Source organism: Liolophura sinensis, chromosome 6 (assembly GCF_032854445.1).
Source record: "Liolophura sinensis isolate JHLJ2023 chromosome 6, CUHK_Ljap_v2, whole genome shotgun sequence".
NCBI lineage: Eukaryota > Metazoa > Mollusca > Polyplacophora > Chitonida > Chitonidae > Liolophura > Liolophura sinensis.
The window spans coordinates 11,717,989-11,745,590 of record NC_088300.1 but is presented as its reverse complement, the minus strand read 5'-3'; the positions used below and the strand labels follow the sequence as shown (position 1 = coordinate 11,745,590).

Genomic DNA, 27,602 nt, shown 5'->3' with positions numbered 1-27,602 from the left:
ATTAATTTCAAATGGCATTAATTAAAATTTCATTAAATGGACATATGTTGTGATGTTGTAAATTTCAACCCACACTTAACCTGTACATATTTTAATTCCACATGTTATCCAGTTGTAGAATAATCTTAACACAACCAATTTATTGGACTCATTTATTTGATTATTGTTTTATTTCATATTCCATAATACTGTCCTTATGCACTGAAAATCAGGTTTATGTATATCCGTGAAATCCACAAAGCCAGCATAAACTAGATTAGAACTCACAACTTCATTGATCAAGGTCTCTTAAACACATCCATTAGAATGAACAAGGAAGCGTATCTTCTCCATCAAAATCAGCTGAAATTTTTTAAACTAGCTGGCCCCCTTTAATAATAATTAATTTGACCAATTTTGGTCAACGATTAGACCCTTTGAGAATCCTGACTTTCATTAAAATCAGCTAAAATGAGCTGAAAATTCTCAGCCCTGCATGAATGATTATGGCTTAACCATGTATTAGCCATGTACCATGGTGAGTACTGCCCATTAGATAACATAGCCAATGCTATAAGGAAAGCTCCCACAGGATTAAATTTATGTAATAATAGTTGCCATTTCTTCACATTCCCATCTACAGGGTTCTCTTTTGCTTACAATTTGATTTTAGTTCCAGAGTTACTTCCAAACCTATACATAGACAAGCAAACTTCCAAGCTTTTTCAGACCATGTAGTGGTCAGCTCTTTATCAGGAGTCTTCAGAGATTAACCGGTTATCTGACCGCTTTTGAGACTTCCCCTCACACTGACCAGGTGTGGGGTCAGTTATGAACAGGCTTGCACGCTTCTGCAGAACACCTAGGTAACTAATATCCCTGATAACCATATACTATCAAAATCTGCTGGACAGATCAAAGTGGCATGAAACTGACTCCTCACCTGTCATTGTTTTAACATCAAAGACAGTTATCATAACACCTGAGCAAATACATACACTTTAACAGGTGAGTTGTACATACAGCATAAAGAGAAGAAAAACAAAACTTTTGTTCTATATAGGTTTAAGTACATCAAAGCAAACTTTAAATCACCAGATAAGATCTACAAGGTAAGAAAAACCATCAATCACTAACTTTTAACCAGCAGAATGAATGAATGAATGCTTGGGGTTTAACGTTGTACTTAACACTTAACCTCCAGAAAACCTTGAGGGTAACATACTATATATAGATACATGATAGTATATGGGTGTAATATTTAGTATCTGTGTCAGTTATTCTGTGCAAATACCTTATAGAATCAATCAACGTTTCAACCCATCACATTTAAATGAAATCGTAACAACTGAATACATCTCATTCACAAGCACAGTGAATAAATATAACAGCCCCCATATGTTTCCAAATGTGTTCACTGTGTGTAGTCAGTTAAATGCTGAAAACATCTATTTGCAAAACTGAATATTTCCAGCTGTGATCATAAATTTTACACCCATGAAAAACTTGATGTCCTGTTTACTTTGTGTGTAAATAAAATTCTCATGCTGGTCAATTTTTCAGATCAAAAGAGTGCTGTACAGGTGTATTTGGCTGGTTAACCTTCAATGAGATGTGAAAGGACAGATAAGACTGTTTGTACAATAATTATCTGAGTTAGAGTACAGAAACTATTCCCTATCTGACCCTCTCAAGGCTCTGGCTCAGGCAGGCTGTCATCCCATTGGAGGAGCTATTAGGCCAACAGCCAATCAGACAGGCGAGTGTAGAGTGACGGCTGGCTGGTTTTCCCTAGCAGATCCTTTGGCCCGCTCATTCAGTAGTATAACCTGAGCAGCATGGCATGGCGTGCGTTACTCAGCTCACTGCTGTTAGCTAACGTTTTGCTACCGGTGGTCAGCCAGGGTGGGGGAGACACACCAGCGGAAGCTCTCCAGCTCAAGTCTGCCCTCACCCCCAGCCCCATCCTCACCCCAAGCACTCTTGTCATCCACCCAGCCGGACATCAGCATGCTCGTCGTCGACACCACCCTCACAGACGGAGGCACAGGTTCAGGGGCAGAGCACGTGGAAGATACAGGCCACCTAACGGCTCCCACCCAGGCGCCCCGAGGGGTAAGCTGGAAGAGAACCACTTCCCATCCCTACCTGGCTACCTGACAGAGGTAGAACTAGGGCCAGAGGATGGGGGAATGTGGGGAGGGCCAGACATACAGCCTGAAGACATGGGAGAGGATACAGGTTCAGCGATACCACCAAACCCGTCAGATTTAGGTCACATAGGTAAGATAGATGGTGATAAGTTGACCAGGGGAGGTGGTCTCCCTCGTTCTTCAGCATCTCAAGAACCTGTCCATAGAACAGGCCCACGTCGTAATAAGGACGGGGTTCTGTACCGAGACCAGGGGCACTGGCCCAGAACACGCGTAAACAAGCCAAGAAAAGCCAGTCCAGGTAGGCCTAAACTCACAAGTGAGAAAGCAGGCAATCTTACAGGCGTGCCTTTGTATGACCACCCATTGTACGACCTGCTCCACAACAAAGAGTTTGTGGCAAATGCTTCAGAGAGTCTGGCCAGCTTGAAGGAACTTCAGAAAAACAGGCTCAATAAAATATATGATGTCTACATGAATAATTCAATGGAGTTACTTATGTTGGAAACAAAGTTGCACCGCATTGGAACAGAGATGATGCTCAACAAGGATACCCATGCCGAGCTGGAGGAAACTCTTGAGCGGTATCGCTACCTGATGAACTCCATGAGGATTGACGCCTCTAAGGAAATTCAAAGCTGTCTCAAGGACATTCACTTTCAGAGCGACCAGGTAATGGAGGACATACAGAAAGACGTGAACAAGACGTCCGAGTTCAAACATTTCGTAGCCGATCAACTTGAGGAAGTATGCGAGTACCTGAAGACAGATGAGAAGATGACAATTCACGATTTACAAGAGGGTCTTGTCCAGAAGGACGAAGAAATCGCCCGGCTGCAGCAGCAGATCTACGACCTAAAGAAGGAAAACAGCCACCTGCGTGTGGAGTCTGAAGGATTCCACACCTTAACCAAGGCACTGTCCTCACTCCAGCATGACTCTGAGAGAACCCAGGAGACCCTGCAGATCATGGAGAAACAGCTGTCCTCTGTGAAGAAAGTTGTGTCCACCATAGGATACCCTTACCAACAGGTTACATTTGAGTGGAAACTCTACCCCTTTGACTATGACACCACGTGGAACGGGTGTCGCGGGCCCCAGTATGTCCAGCTTTCAGGATATGATTTTGGGCATGGGAAATATGTGGGAGTTGTACTGTGTTCTCCCTCAAAGTATAAAATTTTTCTAAGTGACGATCTCCAGAAAAAGTTTTTAAATATAGGAGATCGAACTGGCAATGGCGAGGACCATTGTGAGTTTGTGAGAAGTTACAGAAAGGCTCGGTTTGTGAGCGACCATGTTGGTCCAACCACTGAAATCGATGGTAAGTTTTTATTAGTTCAAAAACCATATCACGCACTCATCAAATATAGGAATATTGTATTTGTTGGCATTTATGCGCATACATGTCTCTCCATTTACACTAGCTCTCATATATATATTGACACTGGTATTAATCAACATTAATAGACGAAACAGAGGAAGTTTGTAATAATTCAGTGACATAACATCCCACCTGTACTAAGGAGCATTAGACCTGGATACACACATATACACATATCATGTAAAAACAGTTAACTTGTTTTGGAATTCACAAAGAATTTTCCCCGTTGCTCAACCTCTAATAATAGCAGGTGAGTAAAGTGTCACACTGAAAGTGGTCAGGTAGCTTCTCTGACTTTGCAGGGATTCCCCGGGTTAATTCCCAGTTCCATGTATGCTACTGTGCTGATGCAGCCCAAAAGAAACCTTGGGTAATAGCCACAGCTATCCATCAATTCACAATGAAAGTGAAACTGTATTGAGATCTTATCAGAAACTTCATCAGTAACATATGTACATGCTGTTACACACAGAATGCTTTCTCAGCAACAACATGAATCATTTTCTTGGCTGTAGTGCATTTCAATAGCAGCACTATTCGCTTACAACTAAGAAGTAAGAACAGAGACAAAGATTTGCGGATAATAACAATATCTCTTGACCTTTCACATCACAACACTAAATGGTCAAATATCATGTATTAATTGTTACGCAAAAGGTGAAAACAGTACACAAGGATTTGAAACAAGGTTTATTTTAATGTTGATTCAATGTGCTGAGCCTTGAGCAAAGGTCTTTACTACAGGCAATTGCCCAGGTAAAAGGTGAGTCAAGACTTATTTACCTGAATATAAGTTAAGTACACAGTTAATCGACCTTACTCTAACAACAGACTACGCCTAAGCCATATCAGGAGACAGTGATATACAGCCCATGTATGCATAGGATGTATGGTTACAATAACACAAATGAATCAATTCCTATTGATAAGCTTTATCATGCTGAAATCTGCAGGGATTTTAATGTTTAGCAGATGTCAGGAGTTAGAAGTTCATGGGTGAGTGACATGTGTCAACTGCTCTGTTTAAATTTAGTAGTTCTGCACAATAATGATCAGTGCCTAAGTTGTTAAACATGTGCTATTACTGCTCTAATCTTACTCTAATACCAGATCCAAGGGAATGTACCTCTTAATCCAGGATAGGACACATACAAATGTTTCGCCATTTTCTACATTTCTGGCCTCTAGTGCCTTCTGATTTTTGCGGATTGTGAAACATGCCAATGTGTGAGAAAGAAATAAGGTGAAGTCTTCTGTTTACACATTTAAACTTGTTTCAAAGAGCTATTTGCTCAAAAAACAGACAGAATGGATCACTGTTTTACAGAGGTCAGAGGAATTCCCTTCCAAGAATTTGCAGATTAACAGGATTCTGCTTCAAAAGAGTACAGATCATAAAACTAAAGATGAAAGGCCAGAATAAAAGGTGTTTATGGTCACATTTGGCTGATGGAGATACACTTCTTAACACTTCTTAACCCAGAAAAGCCTTTAAATGTCTCTACTTTTAACCTAGTCTGTTTTCACCAGAGGCAAAGCACCAGACTATGACGCAACAACTAGGTCAAAATTTATGTGGACCGAAATTGTCCTAAAAATTCTTGTCAACACACAGAAAACCAAGCATTTTTAATAGCAACGCTTACTTAAACAGACATGATCTAATTTCAGTAAAATCACTTCAATGAACAATTTATCAAGCAGATTTCACTGAATAAATTATTAATGGAGCTAAATTTAATTTTCAATACTGAGCCTACCAATTGGTGGAGAGTATCAGATTTTAAAGAAAATAACATTTGTGCATTAAACTGATGCAGTTATAGCACTTACATGTATGTGAGGTAAAAAGGCTACACTTAATACATACATGTATGTTAAGCATATGGTTTAAGTATTACTTAAAATCTGTTTGTTGGTGATAGACAGGAATGCACAGAATAACATAATCAGCAAATGCCAGGATGCGGTGGTGCAGATGGTGAGTCAAACAGCTGACAGGAGCTTGTGGTCATATCTGCTACACTTTTTACACTACTCTGTGAATATATAGAGGGGAAAGAAAGGATGTGTGTGTGTGGGCGTGGTGGGGGAGAGAAGAGAGAAGAGAAATTACGAGAGGCCTTGACAGGGTTTACCTCTTCCACTTGTCACAAGTGCATGAACTCAATATATATAATGTGATTAAATTTAACTAACAAATTATCCAAACGAAAAACAACACCCAAAAAACATGACAGAATTTGTTTTGGGTATTTCAGTACCAGTAACCTCAAAAGTGAGCCTTTTGCAACAAGTTGTGATGAAAATTTTTCTCATGTGACTCCTTCTCCTCACAAGAAGTAGAATTGCCTTAATCTATATCATTTCATGATGATGCTATTAATATGCCTTAAAGTTATAAGCACATGTCAAGATTTTATCAACACTAAAATTAATTACAGGCTATAGAATGCTTTGAGCTACTTTAATTTTCTAACTGAATATTGAGGACATGCAACAAAAACAATTGTACTTTAATTATCACCGACAGAAGGAAACAAAGGGCAACGGTGTCATAGTGGGTATGTCCACTTCTTTGTTCATGTAATACAGAACAAACATGCAACTGAATAACTGGTGCATTTTAAACAATGCACTCTTGATTTCACACTAAAAAATACATACTTTACATGGAAAATGTATGCAGGGTTACTATACACAAAAAAATGTTTCAGAAGAAATGACTTTTAATATTAAGGGACAAGTACAGAGAGCAGAAAGTATGGTGTTACTACAGCAGTAATATTACATGTTTACTTAATTCAGTATATATACATCTACCTGAGTATTCCTCAGGAGTCTTACCTGGAATCATTTTGACATGTTATCATTTCAAGCATAACACTTCTCTAAATATTCATTCACTTTTTTACCCATGTCCTACATGAACTTTAGATATACATTATAAAACCCTATGGAAACAAACCTCTAATAAACATCAGATTTATTTATTTATTTGATTGGTGTTTTACGCTGTACACAAGAATATTTCACTTGTATGACAGCGGCCAGCATTATGGTGGGAGGAAACCGGGCAGAGCCCATGGGGAACCCATGACCATCCACAGGTTGCTGACAGACCTTCCTTCGTATGGCCGGTGAGGAAGCCAGCATGAGCTGGACTTAAACTCACAGCGACCGCATTGGTGAGAGGCCCCTGGGTCATTATACTGCGCTAGCGCGCTAACCAACTGAGCCACGGAGGCCCCCCATCAGATTTAAACACTTCAAGTTACCATGAAGTTCTTGTGTGTGTACTGCCTACTGAACCATGTAGGTTTTACAGACTTCAATGCTTTCATTTATCTGAAGTCCGTCATATTAAATATAATTTCAAAACAACAGAAACAGACGAATTTTTTTTCTTGTTAAGAATTTGTTGATGTAGGCCTATGAAAATGAATTCTGTAAATTTGTTAGTTATTTTTTCTGATGGGGGGGAAAAGAGGGGAGGATTTATGAGTGCTTCAAGAAAAAAGCAGTTCATTTTGGTCACCCCTGCATGAATATAAAGCAATGTCAATCCGCCCTAGTCCAACCTGTCAGTGCATTTTTAAACTGCTGAATTCACAGCCCTTTACACTGCTCTAGACAGTTAGTGGAACATGCAGTATTTATAACAGGAAACACATTTCTCTCATTGCCTTAATCTATACATACTAATAGCCTTAGACTTGGCCAGACCACCGTTATGCATGTGGGACAAGCCTCCCATCTCACTAATTCCCACATTTACTGCCAGACAGCTTGCCAAACAAGTGTTATTGAAGTGGATCATACTCCCAACCCTCTCCTTAGAACACATCTATGGCCATACAGCTTGACAAACCACCCATACAGAAGTAGAGCTAACCCCCCACCCACTGATCTAAACCAGGTTACTTTTTCTTTAACGGTCACATTACCCTTATAAAAACATATACGTTATTTCTTTTGCCTTTTAACCTGGAAACTCAACTTGTAATTTCAGTTAAAGTTGGGTTTGTTTTTTGTTTGAATTACATTTACACATCTTAGGTTAAACACACATGCTTCCTCATAAATGAAATTGGTTATTGAAATATAAGGATACATGCTATATGTAACACACTTGAAGAAATATCAAAATAAACAAAAAGTGGCAAGAGCTGTCATATTACATTACAATACAGAAGTATCCAGTTTGTTAAAATATACTATAGTAACTTGGAGTAACTCAAATCTGTATATTTGATATTACAATGCATAGACTTTATTTTATATGGAGGAAAAACCATTGTGAATACAAGCCATATTCAGCAGAATTGATTTCGCTGTCAAAAAAGAATGATTGATACAGCGTTGGTTAGTTTCGGATATAATCCATTACTTGAATAAATACTGAATGAAGAATTATACAAAGATCATACAGTAACTGGTATATGACACTGTCATAGCTGGGCTTTCTGGGCTTACAACTCCTCACTTACAAAAATGCATTCAACTTTAGTAACTGAGTGCAAAAAAGTCTTTAAGTGCCTCGAAATGCTGGAAGCTAAAATGTTAACAATTGTATGCTGTTCCACTTAGAACTATTAATCATTTCAATCATAAAACAGGAAAGCAGCAGAATATTCTTGGTTACTTTCTCTTTATCATGTGAAACTTGAGCTTTCTTCATAATGAACAATTCATAAGTTCTCCATAAACACATGGTCTATATTAATCTGCAAAGTGATGAAAAATGGAACACCTACTGCAAAGGGTTCAGATACATGTATGGTACATTTTTTCAGTTTTATGTTTTTCCACCAAGCCTTGGTTAATACCACTAAGGGAATTGGGCAATGAGCCAAGAACAGTAGTTATTATTCAATGTGTCTGGTCAGACAGGACTCTGGCTGACAGGGCTACATTACATCATGCTTAGCCTCCAGTCACACCCCACAGCTGATTATCAGCACATAATGTATTTATATAATCATTTCCCTGTATCCATCTGCTAATGACATCTCCATTTAATCAGTCTACATCCCTGGGCTACCTGTAATCTTGTTGGCCGCACATCCACTTGTCTGTTCTGGGGCAATCAGTTAGTTATTTCTGCATGTTACTACAACTGTACAGTAAATAACCTAAAATTTCGCCCATCATTAAGTTTCATTACACAATTTGTCAGAGGTTTGTTTGGAAAATATAAGTTTGAGCACCAAAGGTAATATTTCATAACCTTTCTTCACCTCTAAAAAATTATTGGGCAGTGGGGGGTGGGATGGTGAATTTGGGCCATTTATCATGGCATACACTTTCCAATTTCAGACAAATAATCACTGTATCTTTTCACACATATGATAACATTAGTTATCTATGATTATACAGTGTGCATTTCTAAAAGGTGCCAAAATGGGAGAGAGATTATAAAGTGACTTTTGGTTGTTTTGTCCAATATGTGGAATACGCCAGGAATTAAGTGGTATACACCATCTCAAAGCCATCAGCAGCAACGAAGCACGACACAAATCATCTACCTGAGCACATGCAATAGCCATTTGCATGCAACGTAATGTGTCCAGCTTACACAAGTGTGTGACCTAAAAACACAGTGATTGTGATTCGTTTATAATATACGTTTTGTCAGTTTGTGAGGCTAAAGATTCACATGTAACAATGGATCATTGTGTTCTCTCGTTTCTTACCTCTGCCACTTATGATCCTGAACAATACACAGCACATAGATACCCATGGCTGTATTAGTCAAGGATGAAGCATTCATTCCAGTAATGTTTATACCAAAGAAGCAATAGCACATCACTGTCATATTTCTGTGATTAGATGTCCTGAACATTCACCTACTGATGAATAATTTAATACTATGAATGAAATTTGTTTTGTTTTTTTTCTCCTACCCTTGCTTTGACATTCTGGAAGACTCGTGATCATATTTGCGAGCTTCATCTTCTAGCCTGGTGTCTAATCTGGTTATTGACTAGAGATGCAGACACGGTTATAAAACAACAGGCATGCAGGCACGTCCCAAGACAGTCCCTGTTAGCCAATGCCTCAGCAAGAAGTGGGATCATTCTAGAAAGTTTATTGTAAATTCTATGTACATGGAGACATTGTTTTTGTACAAGCATAACAGATCTACAATGATTACATGTAGATGAATATATATCATACAAATGGTGATCACAGCCACAACTAACTTTTATATGACATTTTATCCTATACAAGACAGACTCTGAGTGTTCATGTTTGGTCAAATTTAAATGATTTTTAAACATTTTTAACACATACATGTATTTTACATTGCGATGCAATGATGCATTATGGGTTAATTTGGGTTTAAGAAGGAATATCACCACTCACAGGGTTAAGGTTTTTCAATGTCCACCAGTGCAGCAGAGCCACATGGTATGCTGCTTTGGTCATGTCTCCAGTCAGGGTACAGGCCTAACACTCTTAAAGGTTGATATCAAACAGTTAAATGAGCCTATATGTATATCTTGGTTATGTGAACTCCGTAAACCCTTGTGTCAAGATGGCTATACCTGTGGTGTCTCCAGCTCAGCTGCATTTCTAAATTTGAAAGGCATTCGAGAAAAGACTTGAACACTAAATGTGCCCAAAAGAGTCGATTAGACACCGGACTCAAAATTAATGCAAAATTTCTAAAGTAACCAACCAAACTAACCCAGAGAGCCTTCAAATCCAGTTTGCTAACGAAGCACTGTAGTGTTTATAACAAATATTTACTTTATGTTAAAAATAAAAACTTGCTACCTAAAGGAGGACTTGAGTGCAATAACAATCACAAAGGGCCATTTGGGTGAATGTGTACCATCTGAACTTGAATTAGGTGTATTTTTGTGACAAACCCAATAAATGCAGTTCTGAACAACAACAAAAAAACAAACACTTGCAATTTTACCACTATGCAACTGTTAAATCTTAGATAATATGCCCTATCATGTTCAAAAAAGTCAATGAACTTTGATACTGTAACTATGCCCTGTGGATTTATAGCACAGACTGATAAAGGTTATGATCGAACATAATGTGTTTGTCCTGCTCCTGCTATATTTACTTCCTTTTACTAGGAAATGTTTGTTCTGAGTGCAATGCCATTATCTAGTACCTATAGCCTATGTCCATAATATTTGTACACGGTTGATTCCAAATGCTGAAGTACGTTTCATCAGGGCTCCTAAGCATTGCCTATCACACTTGCTGCTGCAGTCATGCACTGAACTAGCCATTGGCTGTAGCCTCAGGATAACCATAGGCAATCTCATAATCTCTTATTCTACTTTTAAGCCTTTTTAAAAAAGTTTTTGTTTGGCATCTTGCACTTGTGACCATACATGTGTACTTTGTTGCCTGCAGACTTTTCTCTTTCTAGCATGCTACCACCACATTCATTTCTTTTCCACTTATAGTCTAATGTCTACTTCCAGCTGCATGTCAAATTTCACACCACCTGATCTAAGATTTCATACACACATGTGTGAATAGTTCCACATCATTACATTCATTGCACATTAACAAAGGCTCTATAAATCCCCCTCAATAAGCAATTGGTTACTCATGAGCGACTATGTGCACTCCCTGTACGTACCAGACAGCCTTGTAAAAAGTCCGCAGCTAGAAGAGATGTACTTGACAGGTTAAATATACATTATTAAGCTATACATAAATCATCTTAATAATATATATATTGTATAGATATATTTTCTTGACACCCACAGGCAACATTGACACACATGTATATACATTTACACTATGATATAGACATCAAAATGAAAACATTAAATTGGGTCAAAATCCAGATTGTTACAGATCAATGGTTAACCGTTAAGCACACTACCTATCTAGTTTATTATCAAAATGAAACTGTTCAGCATTGTTGTTTGTTTCAATCTCACTTGTCGACACACACGCACTATGTACATTTGTAGATGTATCATTATGTAGCATCCTGGGCAAAATTAACACATCATCTCCTTCATTAGATGGTCGGGATAATGTATGATAAAGTCATAGGAAAGTTCAATCAAACACATGATCAGTGCTGAGAAAATGAAGGAACAACAATAATCAGCTGTGATCTCTATCAGCTGTTTGCATGAAAGCCGCAATAACAGGTGATGATCAAGTCTTCATCCTTCAGTAAATACACACCTACAATGCCATGTGTTACTAATTACTAAGCTCTAAGTTCTTCAAATTTCAGTATTGACAGAGGGATATGCAGTCCTTTAAGTTCAGCCATCTAACTATGAATTTCACACTTCTGACGCCAGAATTGTGTTCCAATGGGAAATATTTCAAGTAGGTTCATCACCTACATTAACCCACAGCTGAGAGGTGGTGGTGAGGAGACATATCTTGTAAGCACTGGTCTTGGTATAATACTGTCCGTTGTTAGATTGGAGTGTAAAGATGTAGTCACGAATGTATTCTATCCATACAGCTAAGGTCTACATGATACATTAACATATGTCTAACTTTTACAGGCTAGGTTTTCAAAGATAGAACATTCGCAAAACAAATTGTGTTTAACTGACAAATGTTGTGTCAGACACATTCTATAGGCCACTCAGAGGGCCAATGCAACAGCTGCATGCACCCTGTGATTAAAATATCATGTTTATAAAGAGAAAGACAAGTCAGGCATCTTCATACAGATGTTACCTTCTTACCATCACAGCTTAGTTTTGGCACTGTTTGTTAAGTTAGGTATAATGTGTTTTCCAGATAGTCATGGTCAAAGATCACACATGTACATTATCCATGTACTTTCAATCATTATGGCTGTCATGGTAAAACAGACACGGACTGCAGGCAGAGTCACTGAGTCTTTTATTTGCATGACCCAGATAAAGAGTAGCTTTTGTTGCTTGTTGTTCAATATATTCATATAAAAAAGCAGTTGTGTAAACGTGATACACTTTTTCTCCAAAATTATGTCATATTTTAGTGACTCTTATGTTATCATTATGCGGCACATAGAAAATTTAACTCCATTATATAGATATCAAATACCATATGTGTACATGCCACATATTGCTTCAGGATATTTTCATAGACGTTTTGTCAGGTCAGATGAGCCCTTTTCATCTGCACTGTAGGAGAACACAGATCAGCATTACCTCCTTACCATAAGCAAGGATTACTGGGATGTCAGCAAAACTTCTGATCACAATGAAATGGAGTTGAGGGTTTTTTCATAATGCCCAGGCCAAATAGCTTACTTCAAATAGAAGTGACTGACAGATCAGCAGAGGCATGAGTATCTGTAAGACAAAACTGTCCTGTGAAAACACATTCTATGACCACTAAAGGATTTTCCACGGTATTTTAAACTGTATATGCCTTGTCAGATACATGTAAATTGTAAACGACCACAATTTGTGTCTCCCAAAAGTTGTACTATTAACAGAACAAGTCTTGCATTTATGTCAAAACTAATGTAGTAGACACTGTACAGTGTGCCTTGGGGGCCAGGTTAGTGTATATATAGGCCACTTTAGGCCATTACACTGTTCATATGTTGGACAGTTCTTGCTCCGCATCATAATTGTTAAGGGAGGGTCTGCCTCATCATGGGGGTGGGGGGTACCTGACCAGCAGTCCCAGCTTCCCGGTCTCAAAGGTCAATCCTCACATAACTGTAAACACAATTTTCAAACTGTTGACAAACTAAAATCTCTCTATTTCGCAAAGGCCACACTGACATTGCAGTTTTCATTACTTGCAGAACGGATCAACAAACTGATCTGTTTTTTTGTTTCTTGAAGTTCAGCTTTAGCATTAGATTATATGTACTCGATTCCTTGGTAAGCCTTATAATAATAATGGCTATAATAATGTCAAGAACAGTCAAATTATTATATTCCTTACTGAGATATTTTTCACAAAGCTCTTCTTTATGTGCAAACAACTTGAAAATAGTTGTTATTTTTTTGAATGGTATTCAAAATGTATCAAATTATGAAAATATATCATGGACCCTACCAGACAATGGTTGCCAGTCCACAGATTTCACACATGTGGATGTACATAGGGATAGACACATAAGAGGTCAAGGGTCAGAGAAGATCTAGGTTATCTCACAGTTTTATACTAACCCTGAAATAGTCTTACAAGAATAACCACATGTTTCAATAACTACACAGCTTTAATAAAGCAAGCATCTATCAACCTCAAATATTACACAAGCTAGTTTTTTTATGAATTTTAAATTCCATAAAGGGACAGTTAATTCAAAGTGAAATTTGATCTCCCCTGACTAAACTCCTATTGAAGCTACCCCTGTTCTTAAATCATGTGACATAGAGCACAAGTATTAAGTTACACTGAATACCAGTCTTACTCACACGTCTCTCTCAAACTACAGAGACATATTATGTCCCATAACTTGAATTTCATAGTGAAAAGTCATACTTTTCTTGGCCCCAAGGATATAACTCAAGTGATCAAGGTTGACAATGAATCATCAGAAGGACATCTCTCAGTCAAGCATTTCAGAATTCAAAGACAATTTGTATGTTGCTATGACAAAGTACATTTTATCTGAAATGTGTAAAACACTTTACATTGCCATAACTCGCATTACTTTTCACTATTGGCTGTTAAGAATGGCTAACTTAATACAGCAATTTTTGACATAAATCTTAAAAAGTTTAAAGTATGCTAAGGTGTAGCATATAGCCTAAAATGCAGAAATCATAATATTATCTAACACACTTCCTAGGAATATCCAATTTCAATTGCTAAGGTAAAAAATTAAGTGTTCAAATCAGATTTTAAATACTGACTGGTGTCAACCCACGGTCTAAACATAGTCAGCCATTAAATCTTATTTTGTGACACAATTTTGTCTTGTTATAGCTATCTAGAGTGACATCACAAAATCTGGGAGCTCTCTCGTACCACTGGTATTAAACAATGTGAAAATGAGAAAATACAAACAAGAACCCCATTTCCCCAACCAAAGAGTATCAGCTCAGTTCTGTGTTCACAGGGCCGATGTTTCTTTTAGTTTGGTGCTCGGTCGGGGCGGCATTCCTGGACACAAGCGTCATGCATTAGCAGTCCTGCTCGCCCTCATCCTGCATAGGTGTATAAAGCATTAGGTCTAGCTGGCTGTACCAACTTCAGGGAATTTACCAACCATAGCTGGACCTTCTGATTTATAACAGACTCTTTCATTCAGATTTTGGGAAGATACTTTTGCAATAAATATAGACCTTGCTAAGCAAAAATAATGCAAAGTCACAATACTTTTCCTCAAGCAATGACTCTCCCGAGGCAGTTTTCTTGCTAGCTCACCCTGACAAGTTACTGCTGTCCTCCTGCCCAACGTGTTTACATTGGGACACGGGCAGCCGTTCTCAGTTTCCTGCTCATAAATGTGTAATCCACTTGCACCAGTTTAACACTTAAACTAACTGCAAAAATCCAATTTATTGCACTGATATCCGTCTATCCACAATAGAAACCACACTGACAATTGAGAGCTAATAGGTTTCTTGAAGTGACAGCCAATTATCATGTGACGCTTTCGGTGCTCGTGATTGGCCAAATCATATTAAAGGGTTTCTACAACATGGCTACTTGGACTGAATTGTCCGTCAGTCCAATCTCCCCAATGCTGAACTTCATCTTCTTGACTTTCAAAACTTTACAGAATTTTTAACATATTTTTCTGTGATAACTGTGTCCTATATCCTTTTTTCCCAAGTATATTTAGAGGCAGTTTTGTGTTCACTTTAAACAAAGCATTAAGAAACAGACCAATGAAAGTTATATCAAACACCATCACTTGATTTCATACAGCTGTTGGAATGGGTTTCCTTTCAGAACATACTGTTTAAAAAAAATGTATTTGCAGATGCTTTTTTATGGTCTTGTCACGGAATACACATTTTCAAATTTTTTTGGCCTTTGCCAGTCATTATTATCAAACTGATACCACATACTGATCCTACCAAATAAGTCTTATAAATATGTATTGGTTGTACTGTACATTTACTCACATAACAGTCTGAATGAAGCTGAGATGGAGAATTTGGGTCAGTTTCTTCAGACATGAGTGATCATGTCTTTGGCTTCTTTACCACAGTAAAAACATGCACCAGGTTTACAAAGGACAGTTTTATTGTTAAGTAAATATATATCAGTTCAGTGATTCCCTCAATGAAACACCAAAAGTACACTAGCACACTGTGAGTGCAAACCTGGTTTTTCTATTACAACGCTTTATGTTAAAACGCTTACACAATGACTGGAATAATATATGGTCTGACCTTGGGAAATAAGAGGGGCTATGTGCAAGGATATTACAAGTAAGCTGGCAAAGCTTCAGCAGTGGTTTTGAAACTCTAGTCACCACAAATGTACAGGGGTTATTCGTGGCAGTTTAAGCTGTGTATTTCATGGTCCTTGCATACTGCTTACAACCCAGAAATACAGCTCATGAGTCATATCTGTACACAACAACACATACCCATCACCATAAACTGTGCTTTTATGTAGCTCAACAGGCCTGTAACATCTGTTTATTTATTTATTTATTTACCCGATTGGTGTTCTACTTTGTATAAGTATGAAGGAAATCAAGTTTGTGGAAATATGAAATTTTAGGCCTAGTTCAAATTTATTCTTCAAATTTTTACATTATTGTGTTAATATGTTCTCTACCTGATAAAATAATATCAGTTATTATATAATAATAAAATTTTAACGCCTACAATCAACACTAAATTCACAAATAAAAGAGAAGTTTAATAAATCAGAGTTGCTGAATTATCATATATCATATGCAGAAAAGACCAGGTTTGCTTTAAAGTTGAGCAAAAAAACAAGCTGGCTTGTTTAAAACTTGTGCAGAAAAGATAATTTTAAAAATGTAGAACATGAGATAGAATCATAATGGTGACTGTGGTGCACTGTATACATGTATATCAATTTACATTAAGCCGTTAGGCTACCCAGTCAGGTGTGTTAGCCTTCCTTAAAATAGTTACTTATCCCAGACAACATGTAGAAATACCTGTAGCTGAAACTTTTTTGGGTGTAGAGTGCTCTGGGCTAGAAAATTGGCCACTCCCTTAACTGAAAGTCTAGAATAAGAACTCTATAAAAAACCCTATGCAGAGATACTGGAAACATTTTTGCTGAAAGCAAAATTTCTCATGCTGTGCTAGAGTTTAGTGGCTTCACACTTGTCACAGTGGCTAAATAAATTTCAACACCTGTCCTAAATAGCGCTAATCAGAATTTGTCTTTGTCAACCTATTTCCAGATTACATGTTTCCACCAGAAGGAACAGTTTTGATGTTGATGGGCTCTAAAGTGTTTGTAATATTGGCTTTTTTGCTGACATGTTGTTTGTCAAATAAAGAAAAGTGCTTGCATTTCAGGTCTAGATTTATGAATAAGATAGAAGATTCAACAGTTAATGAAGGAGTGTGAAATTTGGCTTCTTACTGCATGAAAGGTGTGATTTTGCTCTGCTGAGACCAAATACTACTCAGGTAGAGACAGTTGGCAAAATGTTTTAAAAGTGATAGGAGTTGTTTGCAAAGCATGCAGTCAGCAGTAGTCTGATACAGCTACCCTAAATGACCTAAAATTTCACAATGACTCAGTTGCGCATTTTTCCAGATTGTAGGGAGTTCTATTGATTTTAGAAAGGTTGAGAGGTGTTTGGGAGATAGAATGATATCCTACTTAGAAAATATAAATATTAGCACCAGAAGTAATATCTCATGACATTCATTTGCCTCCAAAAATTCTCTTTTGTGGTTGAATTTTTAGGTCATTTAGAGTATGTGTCAATCACAGATAATTAACAAGTGGCTAAGCACTGAAGATATGTATCATTTAATTATCCACTTGGACTGCTACATGTAAGCCTTAATTGGCTATCATTTATGCATAGGTCATAAACACAAACGATGATAGTATATACATCAGGTTATCTGGTCTAATGTGAGTAAAGTATCAGCACACATTCAGTGAGATTTTGGCTGATTAAAACAGCAGTATGATTTTCAGCAGGCTATGTATCAGAGTACTGCATGCAGAGATTGTACGCAGAGATCATGTCCAAATTTACATGACAATGAGTAAAAAATTTGAATTCAGGTAAGTTTAAACCAATTCAGAGGGAAGAGAAGTGGTATGTTATATCAGGTCAAACTGTAATTTCTCTTACAAGCATACTATATGACGTTTGTCATCAAGTAATTTCTAGAATGGCATTTAAATTAGGGGGTCAATCACCTGTGACTTCAGGGAACATCAGTTTCCATTGCACAAAACCATAATCCATGGCTGAAGCTTGCCTGACAGAAGCTTGTTAGAGCAGGTAGTTACTTGGCAGTAGTTTTTATTTCTGTATAGCTGTATTTCTAGTGGGTATTGCTTGTGAGAGATGGAATGGTTTGGCGTCGGCTACAGGTCATATTAACACTGACATGGCTGGCTTGGTACAGGGAAGGCAGACTGCCAGCTCATTATACCACCCTCCTCAAGAACATTCCTTTCTGATCCCAGGCACCGCCTTAATAACTACATGGGCAAAAACTATGTCAAGATATGCTATCACATGCATATATATAGCTACGTGTACAAATACATTAGTAACATAAGTTTTCATACACCTTTCTAGGATAAGACACCAAGGCAGTCATACACAGGAATTTCAATTCATGATGTTTTGCTAAAATTTATAATCTTTAACATGTAAATTTAAGGCTGGCGTTTTCACTACTACCAATACTTACACCATTTTTTTTCTCCAGCTCATGCTGACCTCCTCTCTGGTCTTTGCCTGATATTTGTCAAATATCCTGACTTTAAGCCTCTACTGATACAAGAGCTGGATTTGAACATGTGACCTCAATGGCCAAATTAAAGCCTGATAGTCATAATGGGTTAGCACTTTAGCCCTCAGAGACAGCGAATCCCCAATGTCAATGCACATGTATTTATGGCACACATTGTTACCAGAGAAATTATTTATTTGAAAATCTATTATAACTATTAAGGCTTAAAAGTTGCAATATGCAAGGTTACATTACATTACATTATTTGTACAGCCCTTATATATTTTTGATTGGTGTTTTATGCTGTTCTCAAGAATATAAGAAAAGAGGAAATACAGTCCTCATTTCATTCAATATATAATGTTATTATCATAAATGACAACATATAAACAAAAATATAATTTTATGAGCATCATAATGCAAAATCTTGAGTATATGTATGGATGGATTCTTGATGGAAATCTATTTCAGAATGCAAAAGTCAACTGTAAAGGTTAAATTTTCATTGAATTCCATCCCATTTTTGTTGTGTCCATTTGAACTGTATGGAAAAGTCATGTTGAAGGACACAATGAAACCTTGTCTAGAACACTGCTGTATGTTATATATTGTCTATTATATATGATGAGAAAGCAGCATATGGTTTAGGTATAACTGTGTTAAAATGAGTTACTGTTTCAGTCTTTCACTAACACATTACATATGCCTATATACCAGCAAGACCAGCTGAAGATAGCAAAATACAGTTAAGTTCTTAAAAAATAAAACAGATTCAACAATCTGTACAGCATTGTGGCAGAAAACACCAAAAGTTACAAGTATGCCTGTCTCGTATACCCTTGCCTTGGCAGAAAAACATCACAAGCCTCCTGCGGGAATGCTCTACCAAAGGAAACCAAAGGCCTATGATTTGTTAGCATAACATACACAAGTACATAAATGACTTCTGGGAGGAAAAAGAAAAGCATCCAAGCTACTAATACAATTACATGTTCTCTGAATTTCATCCTGATAGACAAGGATGTAGAACTGGACAATTCCCAAACATGTTTTATGTTTCTTGATTAGTTGCTTTGATGGGAAGTCTGAAGAAGACAGTTAGTTCTCTAGGCATCTTAGAACTATAAAGGTTTCAGCCCCAGTTTCAGCATTCCCAATGTTAGGCTTATTATACTGGATATGAGGAGATGTGCTGGATTTCCATTTGGGCCAATATCTAACATTTTATTAGCTCCACCCCCATGTGTTTTCAATTACCATCTGCCATTTTGGGCATAAAAACTTGTCACGCCCAGCATGCATCTCTCAGAGTTCCCAGATCCGGCCTCTAAATAACTTTTTTAAAACCAATGTAACTCAGCTCAAGTTAAAAAAAACATTATATAAGGCTATTCCAACAGCAGTTAGTATTAAGAACTTAAGAACACAACTGTTAAAATGAGTTAAACCAATCATGACATTTCATTATATGTACTTCTTAAAAATGCAATTCAATACCACTATCATCTAGATGTTTTCTCCCTGATGGTTACTGCACCTAGATTGCATCTTAACACTGAGGGGCATCATGTAAATCCGTTCTCCTGATTAGATGTAAGGTCACACATGTACTTTAAATGCTGTTTTTAATTTAAATGCTGTGGGTTAGGAGTCCTCTTTGCATGACAATTTAGTAGTTCATGAATTTCTTCTTGTCATGTAAATTTTTTTTTTTTTTTGGAATTGATGTACACCAATATAATATTGGAAGTAAGAGGATCAAAGCTCTTGCTATATATCTTCATTAACACAGGTACCTTTTCATAAGTATTTTGGTCTGTTTATTTGATTGTAGTTCAATGCTGTATTAGAAGAATTTGACTTATATGATGGTGGCCTGTTTTATGGGAAATCCATTTCAGGAGTATTTAACTACTTCAAAAAAGATGATTTTAAAAATTTCCAAATGACATACTGGCGTTTTGGTTTTGCAGGTTTTGGACGAGCTCAATGGGGTGTTCGGCCCTACAGGCGGAAAATTGGTCTCAGCCATGGTTACCGGTCTCCAAAATGGTACGACTGTGGAATAGCTATTCCGTAGAGATGGATTACCATTACGCTGTGATGATAAGGTGACCAATCACTGATGAGTTAGCTCCTGTCATCATTATCCACACAATGTGACCCATGGAGCAGGAAGGGCATCCAGCCTCAGGTCACAGCCAGGACACGATGAAGGAATAAAGCATCCCTCACACCATCTACCAGTGTTTCACATTACCCTCAACTTTCCCCAGCACTTGTTAAGTACTCCTCCATTACCAGCTCCAGATCCAACTGCTCCAGACGTGTCAATCAGCATAAAAATCTGTTCATCTTGCATAAAGCACTATCATTAAGAACAGTTCTGTTTGCAATGGATTCTTCAAGTTTCTCAAGACCTCACTGTGTTCACAAGCAGACAATTTTATTCATTTTGGTGAAATTTTAGGGGGACAGTCTATTTGTTGAACACACAATATCAGAGAAAAATTATAGGTTCTGGATTGAGGTAATTTAATGTATTTTAACAGCATTCTCTCCTGAAGACGAAATCTTCAAACAGGCTGGACAGGAGAACATTGGCCACAGGTATATCTTAAGGTATAAGGAAGATGGAAAGTTCAATCTCCACAAAAGTACTTGTGGATTTCAATGTGCACCACTTGCCACAACTTTGAAACCAGTTGTTCATCTTATGGAAGGATTACCACTGACCTCACGTTCCTTCTATTGAGGTGTGACACCAACGTCACTGGTGTTAATTATCTACTTTCATGGAGCTGTGTCTACAATTAGCCCATCGGGGTAAAGAACAGTGGAGAAAGCAGTTTTTTTGTGTTGGGCTGTCCAACGGTCATCCACCTGAATTAAAGATGACCTTCTGATAGCATTGGCCTGAGCAAACACTCACATGAATCAGGTATTGGAATGGGATCATCCCTTTTTTGTCTGCCACAGGACTACAAAAAAATATTACCGGACTTTTTGTGCAAATGTTCTGCAACAAAAATCAATAAAATTTTTTGAGGAGAGAAACAGGCAAAATAATACTTACACATTTGTGTTCTACATGAGCATGCTATACCATACAGTGATCTGAGTGGAAACAATGTGCTTGGTTGCAGCCTATGGTAACAGCCCTAAAACTGATTCTGAGAGCTGTATTGATCTTATTAAGTGTTTTGAGGTTTGTTTGGAGTAGGATGTTATTTAAATGGCAAACGTAGGTTTCAGCCCCCAAAAGCCAAAATTAATGATATTTATTTTCCTTCAGAAAACAATTCCCAAATCTGCTTTGGCATTGGGAACACAAAAACACAGTCTACTACAAGTGATAAAGCAAAGCAGGTTGTATTCGGTGGAGTCCCAGCATGATTGGTGCGCAGAAGTTAGGGTTTACAAAGATCCTTAAATGTGCAAAAAGAAAATATTTGCCTTGAATTGCTCTAATTCAAATAATCCTCTCTCTGCCACAAGCATCATAGCTGTAAGATATATGTCACTAACAGATTGGCACACTGGTCGATAAATCGATGTTACAGGCAGCATGGCACAACTTTTGGCAATAGGTCATCTTGAACAATTTGCACCAATGCTCAAGATAAAAAAAAAAACTTCAATAAAAGTATCATTACAGTAAAACCCTATTTCAAACTCTGAATGAAGTGACAATCAAATCGATTCCTCAATTATAGCCACTTCAAACAATTACGGTTAAAATCATGAGACAAAAATATAAAAAATGTGTAGCCACAAAAAGTGTTTTATATTGTGGTTTTTAAGGTAGGACTGACCCAGGAAATTTTGAGGTTTTCAGTTCTGACCTCTGTGTACATTGGTCACATATATCATCTGTTTATATGATCAAGGTACCTGTCATTAAAAAAAAACTAGTCGAGAAAGCAGTTTGACACATGAACCTCAAAATATCCGGCCTGAATACATGTATCAGACACATGTATAAGGGGTTTTATCTCCTGGGCTTCAACCCACCACCAGTGCTGTGTATCTAGCATGTAGCACTACAGGCCCTTGACAATATAGAATGTTTTTATGGACATGTTAATAATACAACACGTTTTTACTCCTGTATCTTGGATTAAATGGCCAGACAAGTCTCTTCTGAAAGAAACTTCAGTTAAACTGGATACATAGTGAGAACAGCTTAAGTATATAGGTCATATAAAGATAAATTACATGTCTTGTCAGATGATAGTTCACAGGTGAAAACCTGAAGAGTTTGTCTCATGCAAAGTAGGGGGAAAAAGCAGTGTACAATGGTACAGGTGGGTGAGGTATTCAATTGTGGCACACCAAAACAAACATGAATAGGCACTGGTACAAAAATTTCATAAATTTTAAATATCAGTGTCAAATGTCAGAACCACAAGCCTATAACTTTCACTCTTCAAGTACTGCTGCCAGTAGAAATATCAGTAACAGTACTGAGGGAATACTTCTCTCTTTAATACAACTTGCTAATAAGAACTTTCTGGTGACATTAAAACAACAGCCATCAGTAAAGACACAAGGTACATGAGAACACTTTGTGTTGTACCAAACTCTTGAGTTTAGAATACTGGGGAGAAAGCATGATTTGGTCCTTCATGTTGTTGTAACAACAACTCTGCCACGCACAACACAACGGGAATGTTAGGGCTATACCGCAAGAATGCAGCCCAACTCAAAAACAGAAAAAAGTAAGAAACTTTCTTAACCTCAGCACAGTAAATAAAGGGAGAAACTGTTTTTTAGTGGTTCATGCTTGTGGTTGAAGGGATACATTATGGTTACCACATGCTTCGAGTAAAAACTGACCAACATTTCGACCAATGATGACATAAAAGTAAAAATCCCAGCATGTCCAAATGGCCATTTGGGCGTCAGCTAAAGGTCAAACTGAGTACGAGCTATGTGTTTTTTTTCCTTTTTGCCTCTCTTTTCTCCTTCTACTGTGGGATAGCTTTATTTTGGCTGGGCTGGTCAGTTGGCTGTGGGCATGTTTGACAGGCATGGTGTTAATATAGGTGTAATAGGACCGCCTATAGAGTGACCAGTCTGTTTGCACCAGTCTCTCTAAACAGACATGCTGGCATTAGATAGCCTTGTTTTTAACTGCCCGCAAGCCTTCAGGCCTTTTTTTCTGCCACTGCTAAAGTTTTCTCCGCACTGTCTGACCCACCACCTATCAAAGAGCTCAAAGACAGCACATGAACATGTAAATCTATACAAGGCAGATCCAGGACCCAACGACACAATACAGATTCCCCAGCAACCAATACCTTGTGCACAACAAGCATTACCATTCACACCTGTGAGCTGCCAATACACAGATCTGGCCATACTGTATACCATACTCCATTCCGGTAACTGTACAGGTAGCTGAGAATATGTTCATGTTACCAAGCAGGGGCATGACATCTCTGATGTGACACCATCATAAGACAATACATTATTAACAATTCCCCATGCACATTGCAGGAATAACAGACTCCCCTATTTCATGCCGATTTTCATAATGACGGTAACAGCCATAACATTATTACATTTTAATTCCAGCACCTTGATAAGTTTACACTGCACATGAGTTTAATTTCCCCAGCACAGCTAAATGGTGCAGTGATAACGACTGTGTTGCACTTCTTCATAATACACATTATATCACACTTAACGATGAAACAAAGGCGATTTATACAAAATAATCCCAATTTCTCTTAAAGCTCTACTCCAATTTTCTCTTCTGTCAATGATACACTGTTTTAAATTGTTTGTGCGACATTCATGTTCATGTACCTCCAAATGTTTTTCTTCTCAATTTACCTGTCCTGACAGCCTTTCACCAATTTCTACAACAATTTCAGTAATATGGTATAATATGAATGAAGTGGTATTTTGCAGATCTAGACTCCACATCATTCATATTGGACTCCAATGTTCCACAAAATTTCTCAGCATCTGAATAGTGTTTATTTTTGTTTTATTTTGATGTTCAATTTTCCAATACACCTGATATGAACGATTTTCTGTCTTCATAACATAGGTTGATTTACTTAGGTGCCTCTTCAGTTTATTCAATTTATGTCCTAGTACTTGTGCCAAACTCATATCAATCGTAACTGTTGTATTCTCTAATGCAAATCAAGAAAAGCATGATACATTTTGTTTTTCAATTTTACATTTCACATGAGCATGTTGATCATGCTTTTGGTTCTATATGTGATGAGTTTTTGTTGTTTCTAGACTTCATGTGTTAACCATTGCACACAAATTGGATTCTCTCCAGTATGCTTAAGACCCAGTTTTTATTTAATTCAATATGTTTTTTTTAGACATATACTAGTGTATTTAAAAGCAAAATTTGTTTTATTGTACATAGATTATGATGTATTGTTTGCGCTGCATAATATATGCATTTGTACAAATATCTACAAATTAGTTGTGTGTTTATACTCATGTATGATGTTTCTATTGCCTCTGATGCTACATCTAGTATGGTAATTTACACGTTAGACTTGAATGGATCAGGCTGTGTTAACTGCTGTGTCTGTCAGTTAGGATATACATGTGCTTTTTCATGTTTTGTTAAATGCTAACTATTTCTAAGATTAGATGAAGTTTGACAAGCCTGTTATGATGTAGTCAGGGGTGAAATCCAGTTCTGCTGGGTATATGTATGACGGTAACATGTACCTTGTGGTGCGTCTGTCCCAACTGTCAATCATTTGAATTTACTCATTATGTAGTCTGTTTACTTTGTACAGTGTATTATAAAGTTACAAAAATAAAATGTTGTCTTGTAAATAAAAAAACACTGTGTTCTTTGTCACTATACAGATATTACGTCTCCACTACAGCCTTCAATTAGAACTGGCTAGGAAAAATATGTTTGAAGTAGCTGACAACAGTGATTGGTTGATGACAACTTATGTGTGGCTAAAGCTGGACTAACAGCAATGATATTTCTGAGCTACAATGATTGTGTCTTAGAAGATGCCACTGTTGAAGCGGGATCTTGCCTCAATGCACAAAACTGAGAAATGATATGTGAATCTTTTGTCATACAAGAAAGCTTGAAAATACTCAGGATATTCCGGAGTCTTAGTATTTCTGTACAAAGGCAAAAATGACAAATATTTAGCACTGCAAGGATAAATGAATGTTGGCCCACTGAAGAATTACTTCCAGTCAGGAATACAAACTTTGACAGTCAATAAGCTGTTACTAAACAGTATCCATAATGAAATGGCTGGATGATCTCTTTGTGAATACTGATAAATGGACAGTGACATGATAAAAGTAGCTACTTTTCTGGCTGTGTCAGTTTAACAATGCGCAAGACCACACACTGAAGCCATTCCTCTCCATATACCATGCCACACTTGCTTAACAGGTCACTTCCGCTGAAGAAAGCTTCTAAAATATCTATTGCCTTGCTTTGTCAATTATATTTATTTATTTGATTATAGTTTAACCTCTGACAGGATACATGAAGCTAGAACGACCAATATATATGATATGAATTTCTTCGCATTTTCAACTCGCATGTTAACAATCCCAATAAAATACTTTTTAGCACTCTCATGTTTCCAATATCAGTGCCTGTCCATCTGACCACCTAAATGCTATATTGGATAGAGAAATACCTATGAACCTGATAAGAGATTGTGACCACTTTCATAAAGTGTGGGTAAAGTAACCACGGTTTCTAATACAAAGCACAATGGACTTCAATTGTTGTTCATCAAAGCACATATCTTTATGCCAGATGTCATTCATTATCAAAGTGGTACTTATAAACCTCACAGGTGCCACTTGCAGCTTATAAACATACTAAAATTATTAACTAAATTAAAATGCACACATCTGTGAGATGGATCATTTCTTTTATAAATAAACATGTAATAGTTCTATGGGCAGTCATTCAAGAATTCAAATTGTAACACTGAAAGTGTCAAGATTTAAACAAGCTAAATCTAAAAGGTCCTCAAAGCAAGTGCTCTTTATTAAAATATTCACACAAAAGGTGTCCGTGGGCAAAGACATTCATTAATGTCAACATTCTAACTGTGTATGTCGGCAAAATTAAAGAGTCTATGTGGTCTGCCTGAAGGAAGAAAACAGAGCATAGAGTTTGATGCAAAAAAAGTCAACAGGAATGATAGAATGAGAGGCAGGGGATCCAATAGGTTTGCTCAACTGGACCATACCCACCTGAAACAACACTATGGGGGTTAACACTGGGCAATTCTGCTGACCAGGAAACATTAGACTGACCAGTCTACATGGTATACTTCCCCAATTCCAAGCTTTGATATCTCTGATATACCATATATCCTACCTCAAGAACAGGGCTTCAAAGGTTGCCGGGATGGCGTTATAGGCAGTAGGCTGCTTTTTTTTTGTCTCCACCCTTTGAAGATAGACAGGGTGGAATTTAAAAAGCCTTATATTGTTTTCATCTACACATGTTTTCCGATTGCTGTTTCCAATTATTTTCCTCCAAATCAGATATTTTTTCTGATGGACTACCTTCTCGGCATTACACCTACTGATGATGAAGATAACCATCTGTTTTATGGTAACAAGCAAGTGATGAATTTGATATCAAGCTATTGGTAACAAGCGTAAAAAAAAAAATTATCTGGAAGAAAAAAGTCACATGCTCCCCCTGGATGTTTCCAGAATTGACATGATTATCCAGCAATCCGAGACATTCAATTATAAAATTGGAAATCCAATTTATCTGCAGGGAGATCATTGTACTAGAGCAGTTAGATTTTACACACGCACAACCAGGAGCAAATGCCTTGGGGCCCATCCTATAAAACTGTGGTGAATTATAATGAAATAGTTTTACCTTTATGACAGATGCTTGGCAGCAGGCCTGGCTTAATAACATTCTGGTTATATATCTATTTATTATTGGGAAATGTGTTCACATTGGCACAAATATCCATCCAAGAAGCATTTACTGCCAGAAACAAATCGGCCATTTCAAATGGAGCTTTTCACTTCAGCAAGTGAAAACCCTTCTTTAGCTGTTTATATCCGCTTTTGATTGAATTGTTTTTGTTTTTTTTGGTGTGTGTGTGTTTCCTTTCGAACACGACATGAAATTCTCCTCCGCCTCAGTTTTAATGGAAACCATAAAACTAAGTTTCAGCGGTGCAAAACTTCGAAGCCAATCCTAAACACAATGGATACATCAAATTCACTTTTTTTCTTAAG

The 27,602-nt window shown here is 37.4% G+C and overlaps 2 protein-coding genes across 5 annotated transcripts in view; one reads left to right on the top strand and one right to left on the bottom strand.

The window, feature by feature from the left end:
- LOC135468008 (protein unc-79 homolog) overlaps positions 1–27,602 on the bottom strand; it is a 117,243-nt gene that overhangs the window by 44,715 nt on the left and 44,926 nt on the right. The window lies entirely within an intron of this gene.
- LOC135469263 (uncharacterized) lies at positions 1,818–20,704 on the top strand. The gene is made up of 2 exons (XM_064747865.1): positions 1,818–3,456; positions 20,327–20,704. The coding sequence occupies exons 1-2, from the start codon at positions 1,818–1,820 to the stop codon at positions 20,431–20,433; spliced, it is 1,746 nt and encodes a 581-aa protein (XP_064603935.1). The 3' UTR covers positions 20,434–20,704.

Bases quoted from the DNA above. Each gene is read 5' to 3' on its own strand.
- LOC135469263 (XM_064747865.1), top strand. From the start codon at position 1,818: ATGGCATGGCGTGCGTTACTCAGCTCACTGCTGTTAGCTAACGTTTTG. The intron at 3,457-20,326 runs GTAAGTTTTTAT...TTGGTTTTGCAG, and splicing joins TCCAACCACTGAAATCGATG to GTTTTGGACGAGCTCAATGG.